Source organism: Physeter macrocephalus, chromosome 21, assembly GCF_002837175.3.
Source record: "Physeter macrocephalus isolate SW-GA chromosome 21, ASM283717v5, whole genome shotgun sequence".
Lineage (NCBI taxonomy): Eukaryota > Metazoa > Chordata > Mammalia > Artiodactyla > Physeteridae > Physeter > Physeter macrocephalus.
Window position 1 is genome coordinate 119,028,477 of NC_041234.1, and position 15,116 is coordinate 119,043,592.

At 57.2% G+C, this 15,116-nt stretch overlaps 1 protein-coding gene across 4 annotated transcripts; it reads left to right on the plus strand.

Moving 5' to 3' along the window:
- The first annotated feature begins 7,989 nt into the window (after window positions 1–7,989).
- PRRG3 (proline rich and Gla domain 3) lies at window positions 7,990–13,602 on the plus strand. 4 transcript variants are annotated; one of them, XM_028482581.1, is made up of 4 exons: window positions 7,990–8,076; window positions 11,426–11,463; window positions 12,160–12,320; window positions 12,717–13,602. In XM_028482581.1, exons 2-4 carry the CDS (start codon window positions 11,457–11,459, stop codon window positions 13,242–13,244), a joined length of 696 nt encoding a protein of 231 aa, XP_028338382.1. In that variant the 5' UTR covers window positions 7,990–8,076; window positions 11,426–11,456; the 3' UTR covers window positions 13,245–13,602. The 4 variants fall into 4 exon arrangements, with proteins under 4 accessions (XP_028338382.1, XP_054937781.1, XP_028338381.1 ...); XM_055081806.1 differs by lacking the exon at window positions 7,990–8,076 and adding an exon at window positions 8,599–8,609; XM_028482580.1 differs by lacking the exon at window positions 7,990–8,076 and adding an exon at window positions 8,797–8,883.
- Window positions 13,603–15,116: the final 1,514 nt, after the last annotated feature.

Below are 15,116 nucleotides of genomic sequence, written 5' to 3' on the forward strand. Positions count from 1 at the left end.
AGCACGGTCGTCGCAATGTGTGATCACATGGTATCCAGAGAAGAAGGGAGCGTGTTTGTGCGTGTGTGTGTGTGTGTGTGTGTGCGTGTGTGTGTGTATGCCGGGACAAAAGGGGCGTGTGGGTATGATGAGCTATATAATGGCCACCCGGCCCTGGCTTTGGTTCCTCAGCCCTAGACAACCCGGCTAGCCCAGGTAACCCTGCTCAGCCCCCCTCAGGAGCCCTGTCCCAGGTCTTGAGATGCTCTTGCTGGCTCCTAGGCTTTCTGAGGACCTCAGGTGCTGGCTCCCTTGACATCCCCAGTCTGAGGTTAGGCTGCTTCCTGTTACAGTCCATCCTCTGGGAGTCCTCTGCTGGGCTGTGCGTGTGTGAGAAAGGGGGAGGGCACGTCCCGAGCAGAAAGTCAAGATCAGAGCAGTGTTTCTGAAAGTGTGGCTCACCCGGGCCCCACATGCACATCACAGAGCCACCAGCACGCTGGACACTGGGTAAGCACGCAGACCTCGGGCTCCCCATCAGGCCGATTGTTTCGGTATGGGATACAGAGCAAGCCATGAGAATTGCCGTGATTAAAAAGCACCCCAGAGGATTCTAGTGCATCATAGTCTTTGAGAAATACTGGTCTGGGGCTCTTCTACCCCTAGTCAGGGCAGATGGCCAAAGGGAAAATGATTGGTCAGTGAAAGGGAGGAAATTCCACTGCCAGGGCGGGGGTGCCAGGGACCTTTCAGCCACTGAGGGATCTTTTCTTCCTCCTTACAGAAGGACCGACCTCTAATCTCAGGCAGTTCCTCAGCTGTCCTCAAGCCCCCAGGGGCCACATGGCGGGGAATTCTCAGAGGCAGTGCAACACCAGCTGCTCTGATCCCCCTAGACCTGCAAGCTCAAGATCAACAGCCTCTCTTCTTGTCCCACTTTCCCTGCCAGAGTTTGTCAGAAGAACATCAGAACTTGCTGGGAACGTTCCAAGGCCCGGGGTGAGGGTAGTGCTGGTAAAGGTAGACCTTCCCTTGTGATGGTATGCCGATTTCCAGGCTGGATGAAAGAAATCAACCCAGAAGCATCCACTGTGCCAGATCATTTGCCCAAGACTAGTGTCATTTTGTAGTTAACGTTGATCGAGACCCCTTGAACCAGGTGCTGTGCTAAAGTCTTGGCTTGCCTTGTCTCGTTCAGTCTTCACACGGATTTTTGAAACTGAGATCTATTATTATCCCCATTTTTCATATGAGAAACCTGAGGCCTGGAGAGGTAAAGTCACTTGCCCAAGGCACCCTGTTAGCAAATAGAAAGGCTGACTTTGAACCTAGATGGTCTGACTCCACCATTTCCAAAAATGGTGGAAGACATGGGGACTCAGGAAGCTTAGAGATGTGTTGTGTGATCAAGGATGGGGTTGTGAGAAGATGCAAGACGAAGTGAGGGGCAGGCAGGGGTACTGAGGGGGGTGTAAGTGGTCGAGAAAAGGAGCTAGAGTAGCAGCTGGGAGAGGAGGAAGGGAGAGACAGCACATGGAGTCCAGGCTGAGTGAGAGGATGGGTAGTATTGGAGTGCGGCTCAGGAATAGATCATGAACCAGCTGACGGTTGAGGAATAGATGAGGGATGTCATCGGGGGCTGTTCTGAGGTCAAGGCCAGGAGGAAGGTGAAGGTCAGTGCTGGGGTTGGAGTGGGGAGGCTCTCGGGGCGTGACTGAAGCTCTATTCCCGCCATGAACTGGCCTGGGGTGAGAACTCCACCAGGCTGGGCTTAGAATCAGTATGAGGTAACAGTCAGTGTTCCTGTCCCCCTTCCCAGCTTTGCACCTCTACCAACTGCCTTCTTACGTCTTCTCCATGTTTGTTAATTTATCGTCTCTCTCCTCCAACCAGAAAGGAAGCAGGGGGCAGAAACTTGGTCCATTTGATTCACCTTTATGTCACCAGCAGGAGGCAGAGTGCCCGGAACACAACAGGTACTCAATAAATGCTCAGGGGCAAAGGCTCAGGGAAGGGATGATGGATTAGCACATGGGGTGTGGCTCTCGCTAGGGTGTAGGCTCAGGAGAGGTGACCTCCAGGACAAGTGAGTTTGAAGGAGGGGTGAGGCTCTGGGAAGAGGTGAAGCTCACAGTGAGGTGCCCCTCAGGTTCACAGAGTCCAAGGAATGGAGTGAGGGGTCGGGGAGAAGGTAAGGCTTCAAAGGGTCTGGTACAAGAGCTGCTTAAATACGTGCCTTCTCGGTGACTTCAACATCCACGTAGATGATTCAACTACTTGGTCTCTCAGCCCATTGACCTATTCCCCACCAATGCTCTTTCCCTTCTCCCTACCTACCGCAGCCACTTACTCCTCTGGTCATATCCTAATACCTTGCCTTATCTGTCACCATCACCCCTCCATAATCACTATTACATCCTGCTTTCCGAAAGCCAGCTCACTCCTTTTAGTACTACAAGAACTCCAACAATCCTCCAACTCCAACCCCCCCCCCACCAGGACCCTTCAACCAGTCCCGCTGTTGTTTTTGCTTTCTTCACTGTCTTTCACCAGACCTTGACTCTATCCTTACCTTCCCTCCTTACACAGCCCCCAGTCCACGGTCAACCATCATCATTTCTCTCTAGAATCCACATGAAACGCCTATGTCCCACTGCCATTTCTTTGTACTCAACTGGCAACGCTCAGCCCTGATAAAATCCAACTTTCCACCTACTCTGGGTCTGCGTCCGTGAGGTTGAACGTGGCTGGAGAAAACCATGCAGACATGCTGAGTAATGTCACTTTAAATTAATGGCCGTTAAACCTCAAGTGAGCCCTTAGCGCAGCCCAGCAATCATGTTCTATTTCCATAGAACATCCAGCCTCTCTCATCTCCCAGAAGACCATTTCAAGCCTTCTCTCCTCAAACTGCTGTCGCCCCTCTCCCACCCTCACTCCCAGCTGGTAGCCTGGCTTCCTGTTTCACTGAGAAAATAGGAGCCATCAGAAGAGAGCTGCTCCGAGCTCCACCATCACCTCTCCCACCTACCTGCATCTGGACATCTCTCTCCTGCATCATCCATTTTCCCCTCTTCACTGGCTCGTTAGCACACACATGTTACTACGGTGTAGCCTCTCCCATCTTAAAAAACAACACTTTCATCTTGTCCGCACGTATCCTTGCAACCAGCACTCTCCCACTTCTCTGCTCTCCTTTACAGCACAGCTCTTCAAGAGAACTGCCAGTCGCTACTCACTGGCTTGAAAACATTCTCATCTGCCTTTGTGCCCCCGTGTCTCCCTGGAAATTGCTCTGAAACATCACCAATGACCTCCGTATTGCTAAATACAATTCTTGGTCCTCCTCTTACTTGTCCAGACAACAGGACTTGAGGAGTTGGCGACTCCCTCCTTGATACACCTTTTCTTCCGGTTTTGCCCCCACCTCACTGATCACTCTTTCCTGGTCTCATTTGCTGGCTCCTTCTCAGCTGCCACCCGTCTAAATGTTGGCCTGCCCAGGGTTTGTTTCGTGGGTTGCTTTTCTTTTTCTACAATCACTCGCTTGTTGATCTCATCCAGTCTCCTGACTTTTAATATGGATTAGACTCTAATTATTCTCCTATCAGATCTCCAGCCCCGACCTTGCCCTTGAACTCCAGAGTCCTCTGTCCAACCTACTCCACTGCTGTCTTCCTTAATTCAGTTCCTGTACCTCCCTCCTTCTTGTTCCTCTGACCAAAATCCTGAGAGCTGGCCTGGACTCCTGTCTTTCTGTCATAGCCCGATACCAATCTGTCATCAAATTCTAGTGACTCTACCATCAGAACTGACCCAGAACCTGCCTACCTCTCACCACCTCCACTGCATCACCATCGTCTCTCACCTGGATTATTTCAATAGTCCCTAAATAGTCTCCCTGCCTCCGTACTTGTCTGTTCACCCCACTCGAACAGTCCAAGTCATTACGAAGGCTTTTAAGGCCCTGCATGATCGTTCACCGCCCCCATCGTGGCCTCTCTGGCTTCATCCCCTACCATCTTCCTCTCTCACTTGCCCCACTTCAGCACATTGGCCTCTTGGTTGACACTAGGACATGCAAAAGCCGTGGCATCAGGGCGGAGAGTGTTTACATGCAGTGGGCAGGGAAGACCCCACAGAGAAGATGGCATTTGAGCCAAGACCCTTCTCTATTTCATTTTTATCATCACCCAACGTCCTGTATCTTTGACCTCTTTGCTTTTTTTTTTTTTTTTTTTTTTTTTGCGGTACGCGGGCCTCTCACTGTCGTGGCCTCTCCCGTTGCTGAGCACGGGCTCCGGACGCGCAGGCCCAGCGGCCGTGGCTCACGGGCCCAGCCGCTCCGCGGCCTGTGGGATCCTCCCGGACCGGGGCGCGAACCCGCGGCCCCTGCATCGGCAGGCGGACTCGCAACCACCGCGCCACCAGGGAAGCCCGACTTCTTTGCTTTTTTCTCTAACCTCCATGAGGGTAGGAATTGTTTGTTTTGTCGGCTTCTGTAATCCCAGGTCCTAGAACAGTACCTGGCACATAGTAGCACTGTGTAAGCACCTGATGTCTTAGTGCGCTGTGGCTGCCACAGCAGAGTCCCACGGGCTGGGTGGCTTAAAGAGGAGACGTGTATTTTCTCACAGATCTGAAGGCCGGAAGTCTGAGATCAAGGTGTCATCAGGGTTGGTTTATTCAGAGGCCTCACTTCTTGGCTTGTCGATGGCCACCTTCTCCCTGTGTCCTCACATGGTCTCCCTCTGTGTACGTCTGTGTCCTAATCATCTCTTCTTATAAGGACACCAGTCAGACTGGAGTAGGACCCACACTAATGACATCACTTTACCTTAATTACCTCTGTAAGCTTTCTGTCTCCAAATATGGTCACATTCTGAGGGGATTAGAACTTCAACGTATGAGCTTGGGGGGGGGGATGCGATTCAGTCCAGAATACTTGCTTGATTTGTGGATCAGCGTACAGAGATGGATTAAGACTCTTCTGGAGGAAGGACCAGTGTTTAGACTCAGGAATGGGGCGAAGGTCAGTGAGGACATAAGAGGATAGGGGTCAACAGGGCTTATAGGACGGTTCAATCCTGGGCTGGATGACGGTGGGGTGGAGGGTGAGGTGCCAGGATTGAATGAGGCTGGAAGAGGGTACTTCTCTCAGTCAAAGGGAGAGGCCGTGTGGAGGAATCTGATGGAGTCGGTGCACTTGAGGGGTGAGGAAAGGAGAGACTGGCCAATGTTGCCAGAAAGGAGGAGGAGAGGAGTCAAAGGGTGGTGGGGTGGTTGAGACCCTGGGACGGGGCCATCAAGGATGTCAGGAATGTCGTCGATGGGCCGGGTCAACTATATGCTTTGAGGGGCCCAGTGAAAACTGAAAATGCGGGTCTCTTGCTCAAAAAAGTATTAATAATCTCAAGATGGTGACAGCAGAGCCATGAACCAAGCATAGGGAACCCCTGTAGGCATCGAACCGTGTCCAACTCCATAGGTCCAACAGCCATGAAGCTGGTCCTGCCAGATGGGATCTGGATCGAAAATGGAGACAGGTTAGAAGTTCGGATCAGGCTGGGGTGGAAGGTCTATCCTCTTGCGCTGTACTGGGAATTTTTGCTGAAACGTGATCTGCCTTTTGCCATCTTTTTGTCTTATTAGCAACTGTACCGTATACTTTTTTTCTGGAGCTAGGTCTTCCCACGATGTGCTCTACACATGTGAATTTGATGTGTGTGCCAAGGTGTGTTTGTTGAGATTGTCAACGCAGTGAGTAAAGAGAGGCTGCACTTTGGATGTAATGAAGATGGAGGAGAGGGAGTGAAGGTTCACAGGAAGACCAGAACATCTCTCTAGGATTCAGATCATGAAGGTCTGAACTGTGCAAGTAGCCTGCGGGAGATTATAAAGGAATTGTGATTTGATTGGAAAAAGAAAACGCCTCGAAGTGCACCAAACTGCCCAGTGCCTGGCCAAGGGAGAGAAACCAGTGGCCAAGCCGTTCCCATCCTGGTGCAGAGGGGGCTGTTCAGACCACCATCTAAAAGCACAGGCGGAGGTGGGGGAAGGTTGCAGCCTTCCCCAGCCAGTCCTTGGGAGTGCCTGTGGCCATCTTGAGGGGTGGCAAAAAACCCTCTAAGGGAGCCAAAATCTGGAGGAAGCCAAGACCCAGGCTCCCCACAGGGAGGATGCAGGGGCCAGAGCCGCTGGTGGTGTTGGGGACAATATCTTGGTGGTAAGTTGAAGGCTGGCCCCCGCTCCAGCTTCTCATAGCAGCCCAGCCTCTCCTGCCTCAGCTCTGCGAACATCTACTAAGCCTGCTGTGGATGAGGCTCTCTGTGGGATGCCAGGGACACTCGGAGAGGCAAAAGGTCTCTGGCCTCGAGATAGAAGAGGCAAGTGTGCAACGCAAGGGAGCAACCAAATGAGCGCAACGCAGCTGGATGCAGGCAAAAACCAGCGTGCGTCACGCTCATACTTAAGCACCGGGAACACTTGACGTGACTATCCCATTTGCCCTCTTCCTCACCGTTTGAGGCAGGTACTATTATCATCACTCCTGTTTGACAGATGAGGAAACTGAGATGCAGACAGGTTAAGTCACTTGCTGAGTATCAGAGAGCTGATCTGGGGTACCGCCAAGAGTCAAAGCAGTACCTTGGCATCCACAGAAGCCCGCACGTTTACAGTCTCTGCAGACAGAGAGCTGAGAATAGAACAGTCAACACAGGTGGGGGTGGAGAATCCCACAAGACCTCAAGAGTAGAGATGTCATCTGAGCTATTTGGGAAGAATGAATACAAATGCGCAGAGGCTGACGGCGGGAGGAAAGGCATCCCGGGCAGAGAGGGAACTAGGATTAGACTGGCTTTGCTGGAGCCGGAAGCTTAGCTGGGGATGCCAGAAGGCGGTGGAAGCCATGGACCGTCACCTCGCCCTGAAAGCTACATAAAGTCATCTGTGAACTCAGTGGTTGTTAAGATCAGGAGGGGACATGGTGGTGGACCAGGAGACCCAGGAAGTCAGTTCCTGAAGAGCCTCAGACCATTTCCCCCACCAATCAGGGCCCAGGATCTCGCCCTCTGATCTGAGGGTGCTTCGAAAAGATACGTATCCCTTTGGGCCCCAAAGGAGCTCCATTCTCAATCCTAGGTGAACTTGATTTTTTTCTGTGGAAGCCCACCCCACAGGCCAGGGGGCCGGCCCTGCTGCCTTCTTCACTGGGGAGGGCTCAGATGGTCTGTGCTGGGCAAAGAAGGCTCCTGCCGCCTTGGAAGAGCAAGCAAGCCAGGGGAGGACTCTGCGAACAGGAGGCAGGGATGGAGAGGAAAGCACCCCTGGGAGTGGGGAAACGGGAGGAAGATGGGGAGCTGGGCCCTGGCCAAGGCTGCTTTCTGCCAGCCGGGAGCTGAACTGGAAGCCGCTGGGGTGATGGAAGCTTTCCCTCCCTATTTTCACCAAACCGAGGGTGGTGGGCAAGTTGGTATTTCTCTGCCTGGAATGCGGGGTGGGGGGGGGGGCGGAGGTAGCTCGGATGACGCCTTCCAGGCTCATTCTGCCCCGAAACACCAAACTGGGGAGGGGGGGCGCGTCAACTCCCGTGCTGGGCTGGGCTCCAGAAGCGCAGAGAACAAAAAGAGCCCCGAAAACCCAGCAGGCCGCACAGGGCCCCTCGTGGGAGGCTTTGGCAGACCCAGAGCCTGAGCTCCCCGGGAGCCGTCCTGCCCTCTCTTGGCGGTCCACCTCTTCCCGCGGTTCTCCCAGGACTAGTGTCACCCCTCTGCTACCAGCGTCTCGTCCTGTCATGCTGAACCTCCCACAGCGCGGCCTCCTGAGGGCCCCACCCCCACCCAGCGCTCCCCTTGCAGGCCCAGAAGATTCCATCCTCTCCCATTTCTGCGCGGCAAGAGTTTCCCGAGCCCATTTCTAGGGTCGCGGGGGAGGTAAGTGACGAAGCCAAGGTCACCCAGTCATTGGCTGAACGCGGCCTCGACCCGGCCCTTCTTCTGCAGGCCCGCTGGCACCCTGACGAGGAAGGCCCGGGCTGCGGGCCCCCGCCCCTCCTTTCTCGGCTGGTAGTCGGGGGCGGGCCCGCCGGAATGACAGGTAAGCCGGGGTGGGGGACAGTTGGGGGGTTGGGCTGCGCGGGGACGCCTGGCGCGCGGGCTTTGGGTGCGGCTGCCCGAGCCCGCTGCGGCGCCGGGCTTCCGAGGGCCCGCGCCCGGGGGCACGACGGGGGCCGCGCGTTCGGCCGAGGGTCCCGGGATCGCCCCGGGCCCGCCGGCCAGGCCCCGCCCCCCGGCGGCAAGGGCGGGGGCCGGGGCGGCGCCGGCGGAGTGGGGCGCGGGCGCGCGGTGCTCGGTGCGCGCCGCCGCCCCTCCGGCCCAGCTCGCCGGCCTGTCCTCCCTACCCCCTCGGCCCGCTCTCGTCGCCCCCCATTCCTTCTCCTCTCCTCGGCCCGGCGGCCCGGCGCGCGGTGCGGCGCGACGATCGCGGCCTGGCGACCGGGGCGCGGTGGTCGTGGCGCTCGAGGGTGGCGCGCAAGGCGCGGGGCGCGAGGCCAGACCTGGCGCGGCGGGGTGTGGGGGGCGGGCAGCGGCGGAGCCCCCAGAGGAGAGCAGGGCCAGGGGGGTACCGAGGTATGGGTAGGGCCTGGGCGTCCGGCTGCGAGGGGCGGGAGCGCCAGGCGCATTTCGGCCCCGGCCGGGCTGAGCCACGGGGCGCCTGGGGCGGTGGGAGGGCAGCGGGGCGGGGAGGGAGGGTGGGAGGAGACGGCTGGGCCGGGCCGGGCCGGGGGGCTTGGCCGACGGGGAGCAGGTGGGCGGGGACAGGGGCCCTGCTGGAAGAGGCGCAGCAGCGAGGTGGCGGGCTGCGTGCGCAAACAGGGCTGCCGCCTCCTGGGCCCGGAGAACGGTGAGGCCGCTGGGGTCGGGCGCCCCAGCCCCGAGGGCACGGTGCCGCGTCCAGGGCCCCTGAGCTGGGCGCTGGGCCCTGTTGGGGGAGGATCTGGAGGCCCGGCCGGGCCAGGGCGCTGGGGGTTCACCAGCAGACCCAGTTGCTGGGCCAGAAGCAGGAGTTCTTGGGCAGGGCTCTGGTGGCGGGCACTGGTGGCGGGCGACGGTGGGCGAGGACGGGCACTTTCAGGGCTGGCATGGGTGGAAGGGGGACGAGGAGGGCCCAGAGTTTGAGTTGGAGCGTAATTTGGGAGTTCCGTGTCGTCGGGTGGGTTGATGAGTCATGAGATTTGGAGATCACAGAAGCCTTTCCTAGTGATCAGTTCTGAGTGAGGGAAATGAAAAGGGCTGGGATTTGGAGAAACGTTTCTGAGGCCACGTCCTGGGACACTAGATGCTCAGATGGCTGCCAGTCCCCGTGCGAGGGACTTTGGGAGTGATGTCCCAGAGTGGTGGGACGGGGCAGCTGCGGCCTGGCCGGGGGTGGGGGTGGGGGGGCGGGTTAAGGAAGGTCTTTGTGGTGGCCAGTCCCTGCCTTCCTTCCTTTCCAGGCCGTCAGGATTCAGCTGTGTTCCTGTGGGGAGGGGGGGGGGGGGGGGCGGGGCGGCGGGGGGGGGGGGGGGGGGGGGGGGGGGGGTTAAGGAAGGTCTTTGTGGTGGCCAGTCCCTGCCTTCCTTCCTTTCCAGGCCGTCAGGATTCAGCTGTGTTCCTGTGGGGAGTGGGTTAAAAATTCCTCCGGCCTCCACTCAGCCTTACAGTATCCACCAGGGGCAGGAGGGACATATACATGCGTGACTGCAGCAGTATTCTCTGTCGTGGAGCCCTCGCGCTTCCTCACTGTTGCCATAGTAACGGCCTATTGATGGTGTATTTATAGGGGAAGAAGCAGGCGCTAAATTTTGGGGAAGGAGGGGGAGGAGGCCTCAGGGCAGCAGCAGTAGTGAGGGCGGCCACAGAATTGTTAATGGAGTGGGCCATGCCTGGGAGCTGTTTGGAGGAGTTCCTGGCACGTCTGAAGCTTAAAAATGAACTAATGACTTACGCAGGTGTCAGGATAACACAGTCTGGCCTGTGATACGTGTGGGTGTGTTTGGGATAAGGCATAGCTATGTGGAAGCCGTTACGTAATTTAGCCACAGAAAAAATCTAGATGCAGTCCTCATTGATAAGCAATGAAACGTGTATTTTTCTGTCGTCACTTATTATTAAAGCTCATTCTTTTCAAACCCTGACACAACAGCTCCATTTTTCTTCGATCAAAAACCTTGCTGTTAGGCGTGCCACGCCCCCACCCTAGACACGTGACTGGCATTGGCCTTAGGGGAACCTCAGAGATCCATAATAGAAGCAGGATTTTGAGAGCATGTTACCTCTTCTCTCTTCTAAACAATCACTTGGGGTCAACTTTTCTCACAATGGCAGGCCCATCTGTTGACAAATGCCCATGCTGATGGTTTTGGGTGGGATTGTAGGGTGCAAAAGAGAAAGGCTCCCTTAACACAGCGTTTCCATAGACGGATGTTACCTTTGCTCTTTTTCCTTGGGTTTTAATTTTATTTATGATTAATATTCTACCTGTTTGCCAAAAGGATTAGAGGGTATACTTTAAATATACCTGAGATTGAAAACATAAGTAGAAAAGTGGATACCATGTCACAGGGGAGAACGCGTTAAGTGTTTAACAGCTGGGCTTCCAGGGCGCCTGTCCTTCGCGGTTAATGTTAATACTGAACTTCCTGGCAGCCTAGGCGAAAAGGGTTACACCGTTCCTGTGTCTTACATCCAGTTAGTCATAAAAGCAGAGCTTCTGCTCGGGAGGGGGGAGCCGTGGGGTGATTGCCCCCAGATGTGGACGGCTTGGCCAGTGCTCTGGAATATGTGCATGAGTGGGAGTGTACGCTGCCGGGGAGGGCAGTGTGCTGCGGCCATGGTTATCCGGCCGGATAACTCCTGAGCTTTCAGATGACGGTTCCCATTAGAGGCAACAGTCTTGTCTAGCTAGCGGCTCAGTTTTGCGCACGTCAGGTAATGTCTAGGTCCTCTGCTGCCGTGTTATTTAATGCAAAGAGAAGAGAGATGAGTCTGTTTCAGGAGATCCTTGCCACCCTGTCTGTGGAAGACGAACACAGCAGGTCATCTGGGCTTGGGCCATGACTTTGGAGATGGTTGGCGTTGCCCCTTGTCCCTGAGGTCTTTTCCAGCTCAAAAGCGCAGAGGTTCATCGAGGAGAGTGAGGAAGGCGGAACCTCAGCCTGTAGGAGATTTTCTTTTTTGAAAGAAGACACTCAACCCTTAGGTCTAGACTCTCTGAGTGTGTTCTTGGAAAAGAATGAGAGCGGCAGGGCTGTAAGTGGCTGCGCAGAGGATGCTGTGCCCCATGGGGTGCTGCTTTGCCCTTTGACCCGGCCAGCGTGGGTGGGAGTCACATCCCAGGACCAAGAGGGTGCCCTGTAGGTTTCGGGGTGTGATTTCACCGTGACTCTGCTTTTCTCCTTTGTCAGGGAAGTGAGACACTGGATCTGAGGGAGCGCCATGGCAGGTGAGTTTTTCCGGGCCCAGGTCGAGGGGGAGAAGAGCCATGCCTAGGGGTTTTCCTGTGGCCCCTGCCCAGTCGGCTGGCTCACATCTCTACCCTCTCAACCCTTTGGCTCCCTTCTGGAGCACGTGCTCCCTTGGAGATGCGCAGCTCCCCAGAGGCCACTCTGAGAGACACTAACGTGGCAGAGGCCGTGGCGCCTGGGGAGGGGTGCCTGGCTGGGCACCAAGAGGGGCTGCTTGACATGAGGGCTAGGAAGTCGCCCCTCGAGGGGAATGTACCAGGAGCAGATGTCACCTCTTCTTCCATCCTCTCAAGTCTCAGCTCAGGCTTCCGGGGGCGCCAGTCGGCTCCGCTGGAGCTGGGGTTCCCCTTGAGAATAAGTAGATACGGCTCCCACTCCACCACGTTTCTGATGGATGCATCTGTGCCCGGGCTCCAAAAGCCTAGATTCTCCATCTAGACCCTGCTGCCCCGCTTCCCAGAGGCATTCTCCGGTTCACGTGCACCCGGTCCCCCGATCTACCACAGCCTGGGTTTGTACCAGACTGTCTGGGGCAAGACTATCGATGCCAGGCCACCGGACGGCACAGGTGTCCATTCCCTCCATGATGGCGCCTCTGTGCCTGGGCTGAGCCCGGTGGGCAGGAGCCTCCGGGCCCCGCCGCATTCCAGACCTCAGTGTGACTCTCTCCTCAGTGTTTCTGGAGGCCAAGAATGCCCATTCGGTCCTGAAACGGTTCCCTCGTGCCAATGAATTCCTGGAGGAGCTGCGCCAGGGGACCATCGAGCGGGAGTGCATGGAGGAGATCTGCAGCTACGAGGAGGTCAAGGAGGTGTTTGAGGACAAGGAGAAAACGGCACGTACCGCCCTGGGCCTGGGTGCTGGGAGCACAGCTATAGCCTCAGGAATAAGCAGAGGGGGCCCTGGGGATCCCAGACGAATTGGGAGCGATGAAGGGAAGCCAGCCGAGTCCAGGCCGGGGCCACTGGGACCCGCAGAAGAACAGATCACCTGTCCTTAGAGTCCCATCTGCCTGACTCGGGGGGCCTCCTGACCTGTGAGTGTTGTCCTTTGTCGTCGGGGCATTCCACAGCCTCTTTGATGGCTCTCAGAGGCTAGTCAGACGGGGCAGGGCGGGGCCAGCCGCGGACCCCGCTGAACGTAAAACCAGGCCTGCTGAAGGGCTCTGGGCTCCGTCTGGGATACGAGAGCTTACGTGTAAGTGTCAGCCGCCTTCCTCCTTCTTTTGCAGATGGAGTTCTGGAAAGGGTACCCGAATGCAGTCTATTCAGTCCGAGACCCTGCGCAGAGCTCGGATGCCATGTACGTGGTGGTGCCCCTTCTGGGGGTGGCGTTGTTGATTGTCATCGCCTTGTTCATCATCTGGAGGTGCCAGCTGCAGAAGGCCACCCGTCATCACCCCTCGTATGCTCAGAACCGGTACTTAGCGAGTCGCGCGGGGCACAGCCTGCCCCGGGTCATGGTCTACCGGGGCACCGTGCACAGCCAGGGGGAGGCCTCTGGGCACCGGGAGGCAGGGAGCCCCCCGCAGGTGGCGCTGGGGCCTAGCCGCGGGGGTAGAACCACGGTCCGCCTCGAGAACACCCTCTACCTTCCTGAGCTGTCTCTCTCCAGGCTGTCCAGTGCCACCCCTCCCCCGTCCTACGAGGAGGTGACAGCCCCCCAGGAGAGCAGCAGTGACGAAGCGAGCGTCTCTTACAGTGACCCCCCCCCAAAGTATGAGGAGATAGTGGCCGCCAACCCTGACTCAGACAAGTAGTAGAGGACTCGTGTCCTGTCCAGCGTGAAAGCCTCGCTCAGGGGCCTCCCGTTTTCTTTTTAACTTTTTGAAGACTGTGCCACCACAAAACAGCCTTAGCCTCCTTGTTGCCAAATAATTTCCTAGCCGTGGATCTGTAGGAAGCCGGTTGTCAAAGACAGGTGGAGGGGGAGAGCCACAGGCCAGAGAGCCCAGCTCTTGCAGAAGCCCTCACGCCCCCGCCGTCCTGGCCTCCTGTCCGGGACTGGCTTCTCTTATGCCAAAGGAATCGCCCCCGTTGGATTGATTGTGGCCGGAACGTCCACAGGCTCGGGCCCGGGGGCCACGCGGCCGGCCGAAGACCTGTTTGTCTGAAGCCTCGCCACAGAGGATGAGGGAGGGAAGCCAGCCCTTCAGCGCCCTTTTCCCTCACGAGCCCTGTGCTTCCTGTCCTTGCTCACGTTTGACAAGGACAAGGACAAGGACAGAACAGAAGCAAAAAGAGTAATAACACAATAAAACGAAACGATGTCACCTGGGCCGCTCGTAGGGGTTCGAGGGAAATCAGTGGCGCAGGTCACCTGTGACGCTCCCCTCCCCCGACCCTCACCCCACACTCCCGACCAGGTTCCGGGGAATGTCTGGAGGCACCTGGAAGGAGGACGGACGGGGTGTGTGAAGGCTGAGGGGCGGGGCCCGGCCGACAGAGCTACCCCCCCCCCCACCTCCAGGCTGGGGGACGTCGCCGTCTGGAGGGCAGCTCTGATCCTACTGTGCTTGGTCTCCCCCAGACCCTGGCTCTCCAGGCACGTGTACCAGCTGTGCTGAAGCCGCTCCCCGTCGGCACGAGCCCCACCGTAGCCTCGGGAAAACACGGACGCTGCCGACCCTGCCTGGGGAGCCCGTGGCCTCTGAACGGGCGGGGCCCAGGCTGGGGCGGAGAGCTGAAGTTTTCTCCTTGTGAGGTCGGCCCGTAGGGTGATTAAACCCACAAGCTGGGCTTCCTGTGCTCCCTGGCTGTGAACGCTCAGGCTACTGCCCTTCTGGCGAGTAGGTGCGTTGAGAGGAGCAGACCCCAAAGTGTCCCCGTTTAGAAATTTCTCTGTGGCGGAGCTGGGGAAGCTCGTGACCTGGGGTGCACAGATGCGCCCATCAGTGATCTGCTCTGTCGTTAGCAGATGCTGGTCCACTGTTAGTGACCCCTTTCTGCGGCCCAGGAGCTGCCCGCCTCTCCATTTCCGCGAGGCTTCGGGCCGCGGCGGGGCAGGGGTGGCCCGCCCTTTAACTGTCGCTGACCGCGCGCAAGACACTGTCAGTACTGCCTCCCTACTTTGCCATCTTCATGCCCCTGGCCTCAGCACCAAACCGTCTTTCCTCTGTGGTGCTTTAAAAAATGTAGCAAATTTTTGTGGGGCCCCAAAGAGTGCACAGCCAGGGTCTGTTGGCAACCACAGCAGTTTAAAACCCACTGAGAGGACAAGCTTCTCTCTGTCTAAACAGCTCTGCCTAGAGGCCGCAGATGACTTCTGGGGGCCCCTCCCGTCCTGGGCACTCACCCAGGAACATGCTTCAAACGAGGAGGCTTTGTGTTCTTACCCCGCGAGGCCACCGGCTTGGACAGCCCAACCCTGTGGCCGGGGTCTTCCATCCTTACCCCTACCTCACGGGCCTCCTGGAGGCTGACCGAGCTCATGCCTGTGCAGTGCTTGAGACACCGGGAAGCCAGTGCAGTTTTCCCTTGGGAAGGTTCTTCTAGGAATATGTAGGTTATAAGGGACCAGTTCTAGCGGAGGCCTTTGTAGGACTCTGAAGTCGAGTCTCAACCTGGGGGGTGGGGGGGGTGGGGTCAGTCTCCTGCGGGTTGGGCCGTTCCGCGCCCCTCCGCCCCTTCCC

Excerpts from the sequence above, each read along its gene's own strand:
- PRRG3 (XM_028482581.1), top strand. Across the intron at positions 12,321-12,716 it reads TTGAGGACAAGGAGAAAACG|ATGGAGTTCTGGAAAGGGTA; the intron begins GCACGTACCGCC and ends CTTCTTTTGCAG.